Raw genomic sequence first — 15000 nt, 5'->3', positions numbered from 1 at the left:
TACTTGCATTAACTCTCTTAACACAGGTATCATATTGTTTCAAGTCAGAGACCCTGAAACATTGCAACAAAGATTAGACTAAGAGCAAAGCCTTGAAAACTACAGCCATTAGTCCTGTCATCCCCTATAAAGTTAATGGGTTGGAAAAATGGTCAATCTTTGGACTAAAAGTTGATATTTAATTGAAAGAAAATGTTTTTTAATTGTAATGGGGATTTTGCATTAGCGTGAACATGAAAAGGTACTAAAAGATCTAATGCAAGGTTATGTATTGATTTCCATCTTAACGTTAGTATAAAATGAAGAAATATTTCTATTTCATAAACAAACTCTCCTATTCAGCATCATGACTTCTTATTTGTTTTAAGGCCACAGTAAACAGACTTGAGTGAAAAGAAGAAATAACAAAATATTCTAGGACAGCTTGTGCTGATGTATAGGACAAAAAGCCATGACACTGCTGTAAACCCTGATTGCTTCTGCACCAGAATTATCAAGATGTTATGTGTCACTTTCACATTTTCCAGGGTTATTTGGTTGAGGAAAGCAAGAGCATCTGTAAACCTGGCACTACACTGCCTTAATCAAAATGGTTTTACTGATCATGGATTATAACAAGAGACCTGACATAATGGATGTGCAAAGTCTGCCCAAAGAATTAGCATCACTATAGGCTAGATGGATGGACGTATTCAGGAAACGTAGTTTTTCTTGAAAAGGAAAATGCTTAAGCTAAATGAGTTTAAATTCTTATTATTAATAATACTTAGAACACTACATTGAATTTGGGAGATTTCATTTTCCTTTTAATACAAACTTATGTAAATCAGGTTCTTTTAAATCCTATACAGTTTTCTTTAATAATAAACCATTGTTTTGACATTCTACTTAATGCACTAATAAACAAAAATTTGTCAGGAGTGATACCTACATACAATTTGCAAGTCAGTGTAAGTTACTTAATTTAAAACTGAAAGACAGAGAAAGCATTGCAAATACTTTATGAATAGTATTGCCATAATTCTATTATAAAAGTTATTGTAATACTGAGCGGGTATGGTCTGCTGTTAAGGTGCTTCTGTTATATACCCCGTAGTTTGCCATTTGTAAACACATCTTTTGATGTTGCTGCCAACATCCTGGCAACAAAGCAGTGCAATTTCAAATGAGCTAATTAACTTAATTGTTGATGAAGCATGAAACAGTTCATTCACCCTGTTAGCTGCACCATGACAACATAAGAGTCTCAGCCCCTGAAGTTACTCATCTATATAAGCCTATCTGTAGCCTTCCATTAAGATCTATTGCATGCCAAATGGGTATGGCTCTTCTAACAAAGACCAGTCCATAATGTACATAGGTAGCAAATCAGTGCTGTTGTTGAAAATTCAAATGAACACAGAAATACTAGTAAATACTTTGAAATAAATAAAAGGGAAAAATTGCAGAAACCCATTGCAGTCTGAAGCTGCAGATGAAAAGGAAAAGCTGTGTCACTTCCTAAATGATAACATTTAGAAAATAGCTGGCTAAACCAAATGCTGAAAAAGCAATGACATCACTTTTCATTCCTGAAAGGCGCAAACCCACCTGTACACTGTGGATTTTTTATGTATCTTGTGCACATGCAAGAATAAAATCAAAAATAGATTAGCAAGTAAGAGTTAAATGGTCATGCTTAGGCCTTTGTGCTTTTTTATTTATACTATACACAGTAATTCCCACTTCACACAAACTGTCAGAATTTAAAATGTGCTTTTTCATACTCCTACTATCCAATATAAAATCTAAAGCATCTCTTCAAATTTTCTGAGGCTCCATTTCAGTAAAGGATAATAAGAGGATTAAACACTGTGCTATTGAAAGGCCTGCAAAAGTGTTCGACATGAAAGAAAGGATAACAATTTGACCCTCTGCCGATAGCCTCGATTATCCAGTTGCATGAAATACACACAAAAAAATCTCTGATATGGTTTACAGTAAAACTTTGTTTGCTGTCTTTCACTTTCCCTTGCCTTGAACCATTTTCTACCAATGAATAAAAATCCACCTACTTTAAAAATTGTCCAAAATCTTCACAAACGCTTTCACAGCCAGGCCATTTGCAAACTCCATGACCATAGAGAGTATGGGAGGCCCCAGTCTCCTCATGTGACGAGCTGTAGCAAAAGAATAAGGCATCAGATTCATCTCAAAAGCCATAATCGTTGGAGGCTGCTAGCGCCTGTCAGGTTACGATCAGTGACAAACAGGTCAAAACAGGTCAATTTAGCTCAGAGCAGTCAGAAAAATTTAATCGTTCTATTGAATAGTTCAACTGCCAAGGCTAGATGATGTTCCAATTAGAGAAGAAATAGAGCCAAAGATGACTGTTAATAAAGGATGAAAAAATAAGATGACTGTATAATACCATATGCTAATTATGCCATATGACCTTGGTGTAACATTTACCTATAAATAAAAAATACACTCAGAAATGATCAATTCTGAGTATAAATATTGAAGACTGACAGTCAGAATTTCTGAATATTGTGAATGTTCAAAATAATATTTGAATTTTCTGTTCAATGTGTATAAAAATAAAGTTGCTTCCATTAATAAATATTTTTGTTCACAAGCATTGCTTTCATTAACTATGTGGCTTCATAAATATCCCTAGCTGTACTACATGCCTTTTTCTGGAACCTCTGCAATTGTTTCATCCATGATGAGTTATCAAAGAAATTCAGGGAATTATTCCGTGGATGTAGGTGACATACTGAAGCAAAGAACCATTCTGTGAGATATAAACAAAAAAGTGATACTAACTAAAAGTACTACTACAAAGGTTTTGAGATTTTTAAATAATACACAATAATGATTGAAAACTGCTCTCACAGTCATATGAGCATGAGAGAGACTTAAATCATGGTCTCCTAAGTGTTAAAATAATTAAATGGAAGATTTTTTGAAAAAACAATTACTTCCAATTTAGGTTATATACATACAATTAAATTCATCTTATATTGAGATGTAGTATATCTCACTGCAGTAATATATTTAATGGTAAGTGTTACAGATATTACATACTCTTGTATTTAAACCATTACTTGAAATTAAGGAACAGTAAATAATATCTGTCAATGTGTCTAAAAATGATTTTAATTTCATCCATATGATGGAATTCCACTGTATTACACTAACAACATGGAAAATTTATAGGAAATATGTCAACTTCATTACTGTCATGCATAAAAGACAGAAAATTTAGTGGTTCTTTTCACAAGAAATAAACAACATGAGAGATGTTTTAATATACTGTTTTGAAGCACTTTTAATATAGAATCTTTGGACTGAATTACAGCCTTGACAACTCATATAGATATACTTTGTCAATGAAACCAGGAGTGTGATTCAACAGTAAGGGCCTGACTGCCAGGTGTGTTAAACATGAATGAAACTATGCACCTACAAAAAGTGCCCACAAATGAGCATTTACACCCCTACACCAGCCCACTTGACTCTGTGATTAACTTTTACCCAAACTATCATAAGTTCATGAGTTATAAAACCACATGCAGGTAATTTTGTTTTGTCTGCACAGTTAGACATCATTACTGAAAATTATGCCCTACTGATAAACAATTCTGGAAGATCAGGTTCCACGATGTCTTAAGTAACCTCTATAAAGTGCTATTTTTTTGATTGGAAATCACGTGACTTAAGATGTTATACAACCGTTTCATGTCAAATGATAAGCACAGTTGAAATCCCATCAGAATTACCTGTCTCGCCTTGCATTTAGAACTGAAGACTGTCCATTCACTATGGAATGATGAGTTATTGGTGGTGATGCTTTGGAAGTGGTGGAGGAGGTAGTAGAGGAGGAATTGTTAGTAGTGAGGTCTAGCCCTCCATGTTTAATGCCATTGTCTTCCATACTGTGAACTCCAGTCACTTCTTTCCATAACTGCTGAATCTCAGCAGGACTTAAGCCAGCTATAAAATGAAAGAGAGCCCCACTAATATAACAAAATAAAGAGTTTCATATAATGAGCTCAGTGTTATTAATGGATTAATGCCAACAATAAAGCTGATGCTGTTTTACCAGCAGAATCAACATGTAGTAAAACATAAATTCATAAAGTCATAAATCCATAAATTCATAACCATAAAACAAAAGAGAGCTTAAAATTGCTCTCTACTCCACTTGCAGCCTGGGAACTTGTAGTTTCCAGGATTCATCCTTGGTCACAAAAAGCATGTTGAATGTATTCATACGTATGTGTTAGGGTTGGTTGTCTGGCTCAAGTTTGCATGAAGTCATGGAAACCTACAGCACAATATGCTTCTGCCTGAAGTAAAGACTTCAAAACACAGGCAAGAGAAGGGCTGTGAGCATTCTCTTATCTTGGCACTGAAGATGCAGCTAAGATAGGAAACCAGATTTTGAAAGATGAATAGCTCGTCAGAAATATATACAAGTTCTGTCAGTGCCAGACCTTGTAAGTTTGACATATCACTTTTGAAAAATACTGATTAAATGCAGAAAAGAATATGAGGCCCAGAGATCTTGTGATTTCAAAGCCAGGTTCTTGAGGCTGACATGGTTTGTTCCAGAGGTATCTCAAAATCTATCTTCTCTATTTCATCTAAACAACCAAAATTAGGTAACATGGTCATGGCATCTAGATGTGTTGGAATGCAAAAGATTCAAAAGGCTGATGCTGTTTCAATCAAAATATTGTGCTTTTTTTTTTTTAATTAAAGAGCTCACATTTCTGGTCCTGAAAAGTACTAGAAAGCATCTGTTCATTCAGGGAGGTTAATAAGATACAGTAGAAAAGTATGAAAACTATATTTTCTGTTTGGCAAATCTATTTATTAGATAATGTTTTATTTTGAGAACATTTAAACTCAGACTACTGAATGAGATTCAACAAAAAAATTATGAAGAAAGCACAGGAAGTTCTTTAATTCTTCTCAGTAGCTATCTCACCATGAAGTATTCAAAACTATTAAAAATAGATTAGTAGTTATTTACAGAAATATTGATTTCTGGAGGAAGTATTAAACAAAGTGGATGGTGGGGATTTTTTTTTTTTAATTATGAACCAGCTCATTTTTAGATTACTGCTTTGATACCAACATCCATTGGCAAACTCAGATAAGGAAAAAGTAAAAAAGAGTTGATTGCGAGACCTAAAACTGGACTTTATACCATATTTTTATAGAAAAACCCTAGGTTTTTAGGAAGCTAGCAAAGAAGCCAGGCTCTAATTTATTGCATTAGAGATGGGAGTGATGGTAATACTGGTTGTAATTGTTTAATGAAGGTAAGTAATTACTGCTGAGTTCATGAGGTATGTTCCAGCAACACTGCAAAAAACCCACTTTAGTGTTGTAAATAACAGTTACCTGCAAATGTAATCTGTAATCACAAATCAAAATGAAATAATGTATTCATTTAGGTGGCATGATATACAAAGTACATTATTTACTTGAAAGTCTTCCTCCCACCGTTAAAAAAATAAACTAATTCTGTACTGAAAAAACAAACAAACCCAAGAATAAAAACATCTGTTCAGATAATCAGATACCATGTCTTCTAGTGAGAGGAATTTAATTTGAGATCATCAAACTTTGGGTGCTGTGTGAGCTGAGTAAGAGCTGCCCCACAAGCCGAGTGAATGCAGGAGGGCTGGGAGCAGCTGCAGCAATGGCCTCTCCATGGGCAGGGATGTCCTGCCCATCTGGTCCTGCCCTAGCTCACCTAGGGCTTTTTTAAAGCAGGAAGAAATTTCTAGGCTCAGGCTGGTTAACTTCATCACTTCTTCAGAGGACACTGAAAGGCTGCCTTTTAGGATAAAAGGATTACGGGCAGGGACTTAAAAAGTATAAAGTTAATAAGCGGATTTGTAAATAATTGTAAATTATGGCAATTTTGTGGTTTCTGTGTCTAAAAAAGTCCAACTCTCTTTTTACTAGAGGCTTGTGAAAAGGCTGACAGACATTTCAGTCTGGATGTAAAAGTAGGGTAAGTTTTAAAGTTTCATAGCCTGTGACAACCCTTAAAATGCCCTCCCCACAATATATTTAAGGGGAAAGGATCAAAAAGAGGACCAAGAGTGGAATAAAAATTACGAACTATAAAAAAAAGGTCAAATACTGATTTCCTATGAAATTTACAAACACCAAGAATTAGGGAATTTTAATATTACTTTCATAACTCTTTTAACTTCTACCTACTCTATTTTTATGTTTCAATAAATGTTTAATAAAACCATCACTTATAAAAACCATCCATTTTTCCTTTTCCAACATGGACCAATCAAGACTTGGGGCTTTGGTCGTTTTTTGTTTGTTTAGTTTGTCTGGGGCTTTTTACTGCTGTGATTTACAGTTCTTTGCATTTAATTAGCATCAATACAACAATACATGGAAATAACTCACAGCAAATCACTGGTTTTGGATACAGCATAGTGAAGACCTGGTCACAAAATAGATGCTAAAACACCTATTGCATCTTATTTGTGATACCTGACCATGAAGAAAATATGGGAAACACTCCTGTTCTTTAAAGGCAGAAATAATACTTGAAAAAAATACTGTTTAAATATGTAAACCTCACAGATGTACTCGTAAGATGCATATTTTCACACTTTGCCAATAATAATTTGTGGTTTATAGGACTCTTTATGACCAATAACTTACAAACACAAATACGTTGTGCTACTTTCAGTGTTCTAGCCATCCATGTAACAATATATTCATATACAGTTACATGGATGGCTATATATCCATATATATTTTAACTATAAAATTTTGTAATTTCTTATTTCTTTATTAGCAATCTTTTTTGTTGTGAGTTCAGCTGGACTTAATTCTTTGAGTAAAAGAAAGCTCTTTAAAAGAACTGTTTATTCCTAAGAACTATTAAAAATGTTTTTTTTTCTCTGTTTTTATACTAGCAGATGAATGAGTGTTGCATTAAAAAATGAGTAACAATGCAATTGGGTAGGAGTGCTGAGGGAAATCTATGGGGATAGCTTAATGTGAGAGAAAACCTGAGGAATTCCTCTAGCAACAGATGGCACAAGAGGAGATTGCAAAAGGTAAAGCAGTTCAGAGGGAAGCTGTGTTTCATGCTTTTTTTGACCCTGGTCCAAGCCAATCCTACAAAAAGAAACAAGCATTACCAGTCTCTCATCTCCAGATTTAGGAATCAACTTGTCTTCCCACTGCTGTTCTATTTGGTGTAGTAGGACTCGTTTTCCTTGTAGCTTTCATGACTTTAGAAATGCTTGTGTCATAGCTTTTATACACAATGAAATTAACACACTTATTTGTAATCTCTGATTTTCTCATTGTTTTGGTTTAGGGTTTTGGAGGTTTTTTAGATCATTGTCTATATGCTGTGTACTCTGCTTTTGCTCATCTGATTTCTGAGGCTTTGATTTCAAAGGAAATCAAAGGAGGAACAAGTTACATCCATAAACACCCATTAAAAATATTGTCACCTGTCATGAACATAGCCTAAACAATGCTCATTTCAGGACTGGGGTATCAGAAATCAGATTATTGTATAATTTTTATGACAGACACTTAGCTCAACTCTCTATGGTAAAACAAACAGAGACACATACCTCACAGGTTATAGACAGAGTCCCCTAGATGGGAAGACTGACCTTATCTTAAAATGTAAGCAGCATTTATCTCCACGCTAATTTATGTTTCAAAATTGTGTGCCCTATTTTCTTTCAAGTAGTAGAGTTTGAGCTCATTTTCATCACTGAGAAATCCTGATCAAAGTGACAAAAGGAATTTTTTTTTTCAAAAAGACTTTACGGTTATTTGTCAGTCAAAGTTCATTACTATTGGAAACACCACCTTCAAAACTTGTTGTTCTATTTAACCTATTTAATACAAAGGAACAGAAAAGAAAATAAATCCTAAAGGCTTGTCCCTAAATTCACTTGTCATAACTTGATGATTCAAAGTGCTTTTCAATGCCAAAGACTTTATTTTCTTAGAAGAAAAAGAAAAGAAAGTGAGCTTTTGAATGGCTTTAATATCACTGTCGAATGTATTTTTTACCTGTTTGTTTATATTAAATGAAATGACATTCCACTAAATCAGATTTCAGTGATTCCTCAGAAAAAAGCAATGATGCTTGAATTGTGCTGCTATTAGAAATTGTTTTCAGCACATAAGCTCAATAAATATGCACCTTTCATCTAGGAAAAAACACTAAAAAGCTGTCTTTATTTTTCCAAAAGTATATGCTACAAAATTTATCAGCATTCAGAAAATTAGGTAATATGAATAATAAAGTTTCAATTACAAAGTATGCTTCAGTGTCATAATGGGAAACTTCTGAAGTTCAGATGCAAATGGAATGGTTAAAAAGTTGTGAATTTAGAAATTTCTCCAATCATGTATTACTGAAATACCTTGTGGCAGAGACTGGACAGGAAGAGCAGACTGGCCAGGTGGGATGGAAATGAGTCCCTGACGCTGAAGGTTCAGCAGATGTTGCTGCTGCTGAAGTTGTTGCATCTGGAGGAGCTGCTGCTGGAAGACAAGCTGCTGGGCTGCCAACTGCTGCTGCTGCTGCTGCTGCTACAAAGAGAATGGGGGGGAAAAAAAGAAAAAGAAAATGCAGCAAAAAGTAATGTGTGCAGTGAAGGCTAGAAAGCCAAAACCATAAAATCAGCTTCTTTCTTTTTAAACTCATTTATTAAATAATAATGCTATTTGTAGAATACTCAGGCAGTGAAAGTGCTTGAAATTTTCTATTATATTCATTTAAGCTATTAGGTTTTAGGGGAAATGGCAAGATACACTTAATGACACACTAAAGAAAAGGGTCAAGAAAAAGTCTATAACAGCTGTTCCGAATAAAAAAAAAAGCTCAGCTCATGGCAGATGATAACAAATTTATCTATGCTAAATCTATAACTTTTTACAGCAGCCTGTGATTTGAAGGCACTCTTGTTTTTCCAATTGACTAAGTTTGGTCTGCAGTGGCCCATGAACATGGTCTCCAGTGATCTATTAGTAAACTGGGATGTAGCCTTCCTTTCCCCGGCCTGTTAGCTCACTCTCTTTTCATGCTGGAATATATTACAAGGAGCATGGCATTCAAGGCAACAAAATGCCCTATTACAGAGCAAAAGTACAGGTTCCAGTTTTGTGAGGCATTTCAAGACAAACTTGAGTCTACAAAGACTCAGGAGGGTATGAGAAGGCAGTCACACTTCAGAAAAAGACAAGCTGCTGTGGAAGACCTTTCCTTTCTAGTTTGGGGAAAAGAGAAACTTCTGATGCGCTCACTGGAAAACAGACTGCATAATGGAGCAAGTCATGTGGATTGCCCAGAGCCTCCGGAGAAATAAGGGAGCAATTTCTATTCTGTAGTTGATGGCTGTCTGAAATTCTATTCACAAATCCAAACAGAAACAAAGCCTCAGGAGGTCACAACTGCTTCCTCGACGTTTGCATAATGGGCAGCTTGAAGACAACGTCTAGGATACCTGCTGATCAATTTAACTACTTCAACATGTTTTGTTTGTATTCTGTTTATATTTGATGCAGTTTGCTGACAAGTGCAAGCTAGGCCTGAGAAACCCACTTGTCAGGTTGATTTATGAGCACATCAAACTGTAACTTTCTACTCGCCACTTCAAACCTACAGTAGCAGTTCATTAATCAGGGGCCTATGACTTTGAAATCTGTGCTCAATCGCTCTTTTTCAGCCATGGACTAAATTTGCATGCTCTCTGAGCTGTGCCACTGAGTAAAGTAAGGCTCCTTCCCAACACAGATTGCCTGTGAATACAAGATAATCAGTCCAGAGTCCACCACAGTTTGTTCTTTGCACACTCAGATTCATTAGCGGACATTAGACGACAGCAGGACTAGACTGCTCAAATCCTGGGCCTCAGAAAGGGAAGCAGGAGAATTATACCAGCACTGCTATTAAGCCCAGTAAAAATATAAGAACAAATCTTTGATAGCTGCATCCTTGCTATAGCAAAAGATCTAAACTGGTCTTGCTTTTCCCAAGCTTCTTACAGCTCAAACTAGAGCGCATCAGCTTAGAGTCTTAGCTCCTACCTCTTTTGCTTGCTTTCCTGGATGCTGCTGCTGCTGTTGTTGCTGCTGCTGCTGCTGCTGTTGTTGCTGTTGCTGCTGCTGCTGCTGTTGCTGTTGTTGCTGCTGTTGTTGCTGTTGCTGCTGCTGTTGCTGCTGCTGCTGCAAAAGCTGAAGATGTAACTGCTCTTGCTGTTTCTTGTAAAACTCTTGTAGTTGTTGCTGAATAAACCATTTTGACTTTAATAAATAAAGGCAAAAGTTTCAAGTATTATAAATCTCCTAAACTCTTCTAGATTGGCATATGGTAGCGTAGCCATTAAGTATCACCTCATAACAAAAAATGTGATTTGAAGAGGCAGATCTACATACATTTTTTTCCAAGGCGGTTCTGAAATTTTCCAATGCAGATTCCAAAATATCCTAAACAGAAGGGTATAGAAAATCTGTATTCTAAAGGGAATGCAAGAGCCAAATTAACTCCTCAAATAACTATACCTAAGTTCCTTACATGTCCTATATAACAAATCTGAAGCTGCACTCATCCACTCGCAAGAAACCTACAAGTCACTAAGGCCAAACAAAACTGTCTGCTTCTGAGGGGAAAAAAGTAATTAATCTGTCAATCTGCTTAGCAGGATGCTGGATTCCCAACTGAAGGTGAATTGCCTGTAACAATCATGGTACTGGATATTAAAATGTTTAAACATACATTTCAGTGACTGAGCTATGACTATGACAAACAGACACATCATTTTCTGTATGACAATTAAGCATGCACCCAAAAATCCACTGCATTACACCAAGGCACTGATCACTGACACTATCATTATTGTATGAATAACAAGTTCACCTATTTTGCAATTAGCTGACAGATTTTGTGCTAAGGAAACAGCAACCTCCTCCTCCTCCTTTTTAGCCTTGTCTGGGACAAATTTTTAGTATGTAAAAAAACAAAACAGAAAACCTTTTCCCTTGATAAAACAAGCTGTTAAGCTGAAATTTCATAAACTGCATACCATTTATGTAACTAAAGGGAGCACTACAATGTTATGAATTTTAAAGCAACAATTATCTACAACTCTATTTGCACTTCCTTTGGCAGGTCTACAATTAAAATGTGCCTAAGTGCTTGAAAATTTAAACATCAATTTGTTTGGTATTTGTAATGCATCTGCCACTGCTGCTGTTGCTGGTTTGAACATAATATTGAATGTTTCAAAGTGCGATTTCACACTTCTGCAATTGAAAAAATAATAAATTTGGAGACTGAGAAGTTTCATGTTTATTTTCATTCTTTTTGGTGTAAAGAGCAATGAAATATTACAAAATAAGACCCATAAAATCTGGTTGGCATTTGTGTGAATGCCCTGTGCTAACAGTCCAAAGCAGGTAACACACATTACCTGCTGCAACATAACTGCTTGCTGCTGCTGGAGAAGTGCTTGAAGCTGCTGCGGGGACAACACTTGCTGCTGGAGAATCTGCTGCATTTGCTGAGGGGTGATCACCTGGGGAGTCATCATGGCCACTGACACAGGCACCTGCACAGGGAAAGAAAGATATCATTGTCAAACACGTTTTACTTTGCCTGCACCACAGCAATACATCTTTTTTATTTTGTACCAAAGATGGACCATAATTTTTTACATAGTATTTATCACTGTAAAGTTCCAGTTCCAGTCAGAATCTGTTATTTTAAAGCCACAGTACTGTGGCACTCTATTTCCAGAGGCATCAGTTTCGATCAGGCTCAAGCTTTATGTTTCGCATCTCTTATATATTCCTGCAAGAAATTTAAGCATGGGCTAGTAGAAATGTGTATTTAAAAATAAATGATCACATGGCAGGGCTCTCAACACTTCATAATCAATCATCTTATCAAGTGTCATAATGTTACGAATAGAAAAATCTATTAGACTGTTTCAAAGGATATTATTAAGGCAGACAGAAAAATAAGTATCTTTAAGAAGTAAATGTTTTCCACAATAAAGAAACTTAGCCTAAAAATTTTTTTGCATAATAAATCACTTCAGTAGAAGAAAAAAATTTTTGCTCAGCTAGTCTTTTAAGAAGATCTGATTTATACAGGAATAAAAACATCATGGACATATCAGAGTACACAGCAAGGACTACCACCTTGGTCACCTGGTCTCTGCAGAGAGAATTGTGTTCTCAGCATTCCTAACTGAAAAGTGAAAGCTGGGAAACCTTGGCATTAGATAATTAGTTTTTCCACTAAACTCGAAGAATGAATTTTTGTGTAGGTGCTCTTTTGGACATGGCTTTATTTTCCACTTGTTATACAGTGAGATCAAGTGTCTGCAAATGCATAAACAGCCACACACCCACCTCAGCAATATACATGTGAGTGGGAAAGACCCAGCCAGTATGTTTGGTTGTGTATGTGGGAGAGAAAAGTCCTATGGAAGAGCCTGTGGCAGGCACACAATGTGAGACCATTGCTCCAGCTACCCAGGACACAGTCAAACAGCTGTCAGCAAGCCAGGCTTTCCACCCAAAAAAAAGCAGCCACACGCTTGTCTAGCACAATTCAAATACATTTCCTGTATATAATAGCAAGCTGGCATATAAATACTGCTTTGTGAAATGTTGTGGGACATTCCAGTCTTCTGTAAATAAGCAAAAATAATATTATTAATAATAAATTCAATAATGAGCCAATTTTAGGAGGAAAAACTCTTCTAATGTTTCTATTACTTGAATCTATCCCAAAAGACTTTATATAAATGAAACAGAGGAAAAAAGAAACACAAATTCACTGAAATTTACTTTTAGAAGAAATTACCTCATATAATATTACACAGAATACCACTTTCACACAATTCATCACAGCATAAACTATGGTCTTAAACCACTGACCAATTAAGAGTCTGAAAGTAAACATATCAGCCTTTAATAAAAGTCTGATAATCTTTTGGCAAACATCAAATGAATTTTAAGAATAAAAATTCTAAAGGTTTTGCTCTAAAATACAAATGGAAAAGACAAACCAGATTTCCAATCAGAAACTTGTGGGGAGGAATTTAAGCTCATCTATCCCTGTACTCCTTCCATTATCAACAGAATAAAGAAATCCTGAGGGTAGTATATCTGATTTAATTTAGGGATTTATTTTAACATGGAACTAAGCCCACACTGTGGATGTGCCTGTCTCTCTCTGTGGAGTGCAGACTCACTTTGAGTAGACACCTAAATGTCAGATGATTAATTTTGGTTGTTACGCTTTGTAACATCTAGTTTTGTAGCACTGGAAACACCACATACCTATACAATAATGTTTAGCATTGAGTTTAGCAAGTACTAAAGGCAAGACAAACAGAATTTTACACCTTTGGGATGCATGAGCAAAGAATGAAATTCACTGACTAGAGTCACTATTCAATTTCCTTGAAAGTCATCAAGAATTTCCTCTGTTTACTTGAGATCTGAATTCGTCTGCTTGTAACAATTTTATCTGAGTGATGCTATTCAACTACCACAGGTCACACAGATATGAGAAGGCAGAGAGGAAGATGGACGCTTTCATAATTAAACTATTACCCTTAACCTTTAAACCCTGAAAGAACTTTGCTAACACTAACGTGCTTACTATTATAATATGAATATTTTGATCTAAACTGAGTGAAAATGTATCTAACTCTGAAACTAGCACTGATTTGTTCATACTCTGTGCCAAAGACTCCAGCCTGTAAGGAGTTTAACAAGACTCACAGTACCACAAGAGTCCTGTATTCCTCAGTCTGAAATACAGACTCCCCTCCACCAGGCATATTTGTGTTAGCTTTTGTAGTATCTGCTCTGAATTTACCTAACTGTGTACATGCTCTCATACATGGAGACATGCCTGCTTTGCAATATATTTTAATGGCTTTTCTGACAAAATTTGTTTTTCCTGTAATTTTCAACAGTTCATCTGTATAAGCCAGAGAACTAATATACCTGTTTTTCAGGATCATAGACAGAAGCATGAAAAAAACTGCTAGTCAAGACCATTATTAAAAATACAGATTTATGTAGATAATATTGCCTTTATAAGAATTTCATTGATTGATACATATGTGTGTATCATACCTGATACATATATTCTTCCCCACAGATAAAGGACAAGGCATTTTGAAAACTGCTTGAAATTTACATCAGCAGAACACATTAAGCAAATAGATTTCTCTAATTGTCATTAGGTAATATAAATTGGTACATTTCACAGCCTTCAGTGATACACCAGACTGTACTTTATTTCTTATTGGCATAATGCTACTGTGCTATCTGGGCTGGAAGACTATCTGAAACCTGCTATTTTATGACCAATTATATGCATTCGGTACATTTCTTTGATTTAATGTCTGTGTTTTCCAAGATTTCTGATCTAATTTTACAAAAGTATAGCAGAGGGGCAATCTCTGACTCTTTTTCATTGAAATCTCTTAATGTATCTAGAATCTGTTCAGGTAGAGTGAACCAGTGAAGAGATAGGTTTGTTCCTTTCAGCAGGCCACAGACTCCCCAAAATTCTTGGTTAAACCTCTCATGAAAAATTAAAGTGACAAAGTGAAACATGATTTATAACCGCAACTTATTTGTTGTTTGGCATCCTCAAAGACCCTGAACTCCTAACTGCCATTAAGATGACTGGGTATGCAATCCTACAAAACACAATGGGTGGGACAGCCTCTGAAGAACACATAAATCTGTTGGCCCCACGATGGATCCAGATGGAGGGTCCATCATATTTTGAAGTTTTTCTTGTTTTTGTTGCAGGCTATCCCCCATTTTTTGGATTAGCTTGCAAATCTTGCTAAAAAAAATTCCAGATATCTAAAGAACAATTTTTAACACATCTAAATGGCACTTCAGGCAAGAACAACTGTAAATTGCTTTATTTCTGCATGTGAATATACAAAT

At 35.6% G+C, this 15000-nt stretch overlaps 1 protein-coding gene across 6 annotated transcripts in view; it reads right to left on the bottom strand.

The window, feature by feature from the left end:
• The window catches only part of FOXP2 (forkhead box P2), a 405238-nt gene that overhangs the window by 51324 nt on the left and 338914 nt on the right, over nt 1-15000 (bottom strand). For 3 of the 6 annotated variants that reach the window (XM_066550518.1, XM_066550523.1, XM_066550519.1), the window contains 5 exons: nt 11481-11618; nt 10099-10296; nt 8433-8601; nt 3765-3978; nt 2055-2159 (listed from right to left, as the gene is read on the bottom strand). In XM_066550518.1, the coding sequence (XP_066406615.1) occupies nt 2055-2159; nt 3765-3978; nt 8433-8601; nt 10099-10296; nt 11481-11618 (824 nt within the window). The remainder of the gene's footprint in view (nt 1-2054; nt 2160-3764; nt 3979-8432; nt 8602-10098; nt 10297-11480; nt 11619-15000) is intronic. The other 3 variants (XM_066550520.1, XM_066550521.1, XM_066550522.1) reach the window with 3 other exon arrangements.

Source organism: Molothrus aeneus, chromosome 5, assembly GCF_037042795.1.
Source record: "Molothrus aeneus isolate 106 chromosome 5, BPBGC_Maene_1.0, whole genome shotgun sequence".
NCBI classification, from domain to species: domain Eukaryota; kingdom Metazoa; phylum Chordata; class Aves; order Passeriformes; family Icteridae; genus Molothrus; species Molothrus aeneus.
Note: the sequence above shows the minus strand (reverse complement) of the source record. Positions and strands in the feature narration are given on the sequence as shown.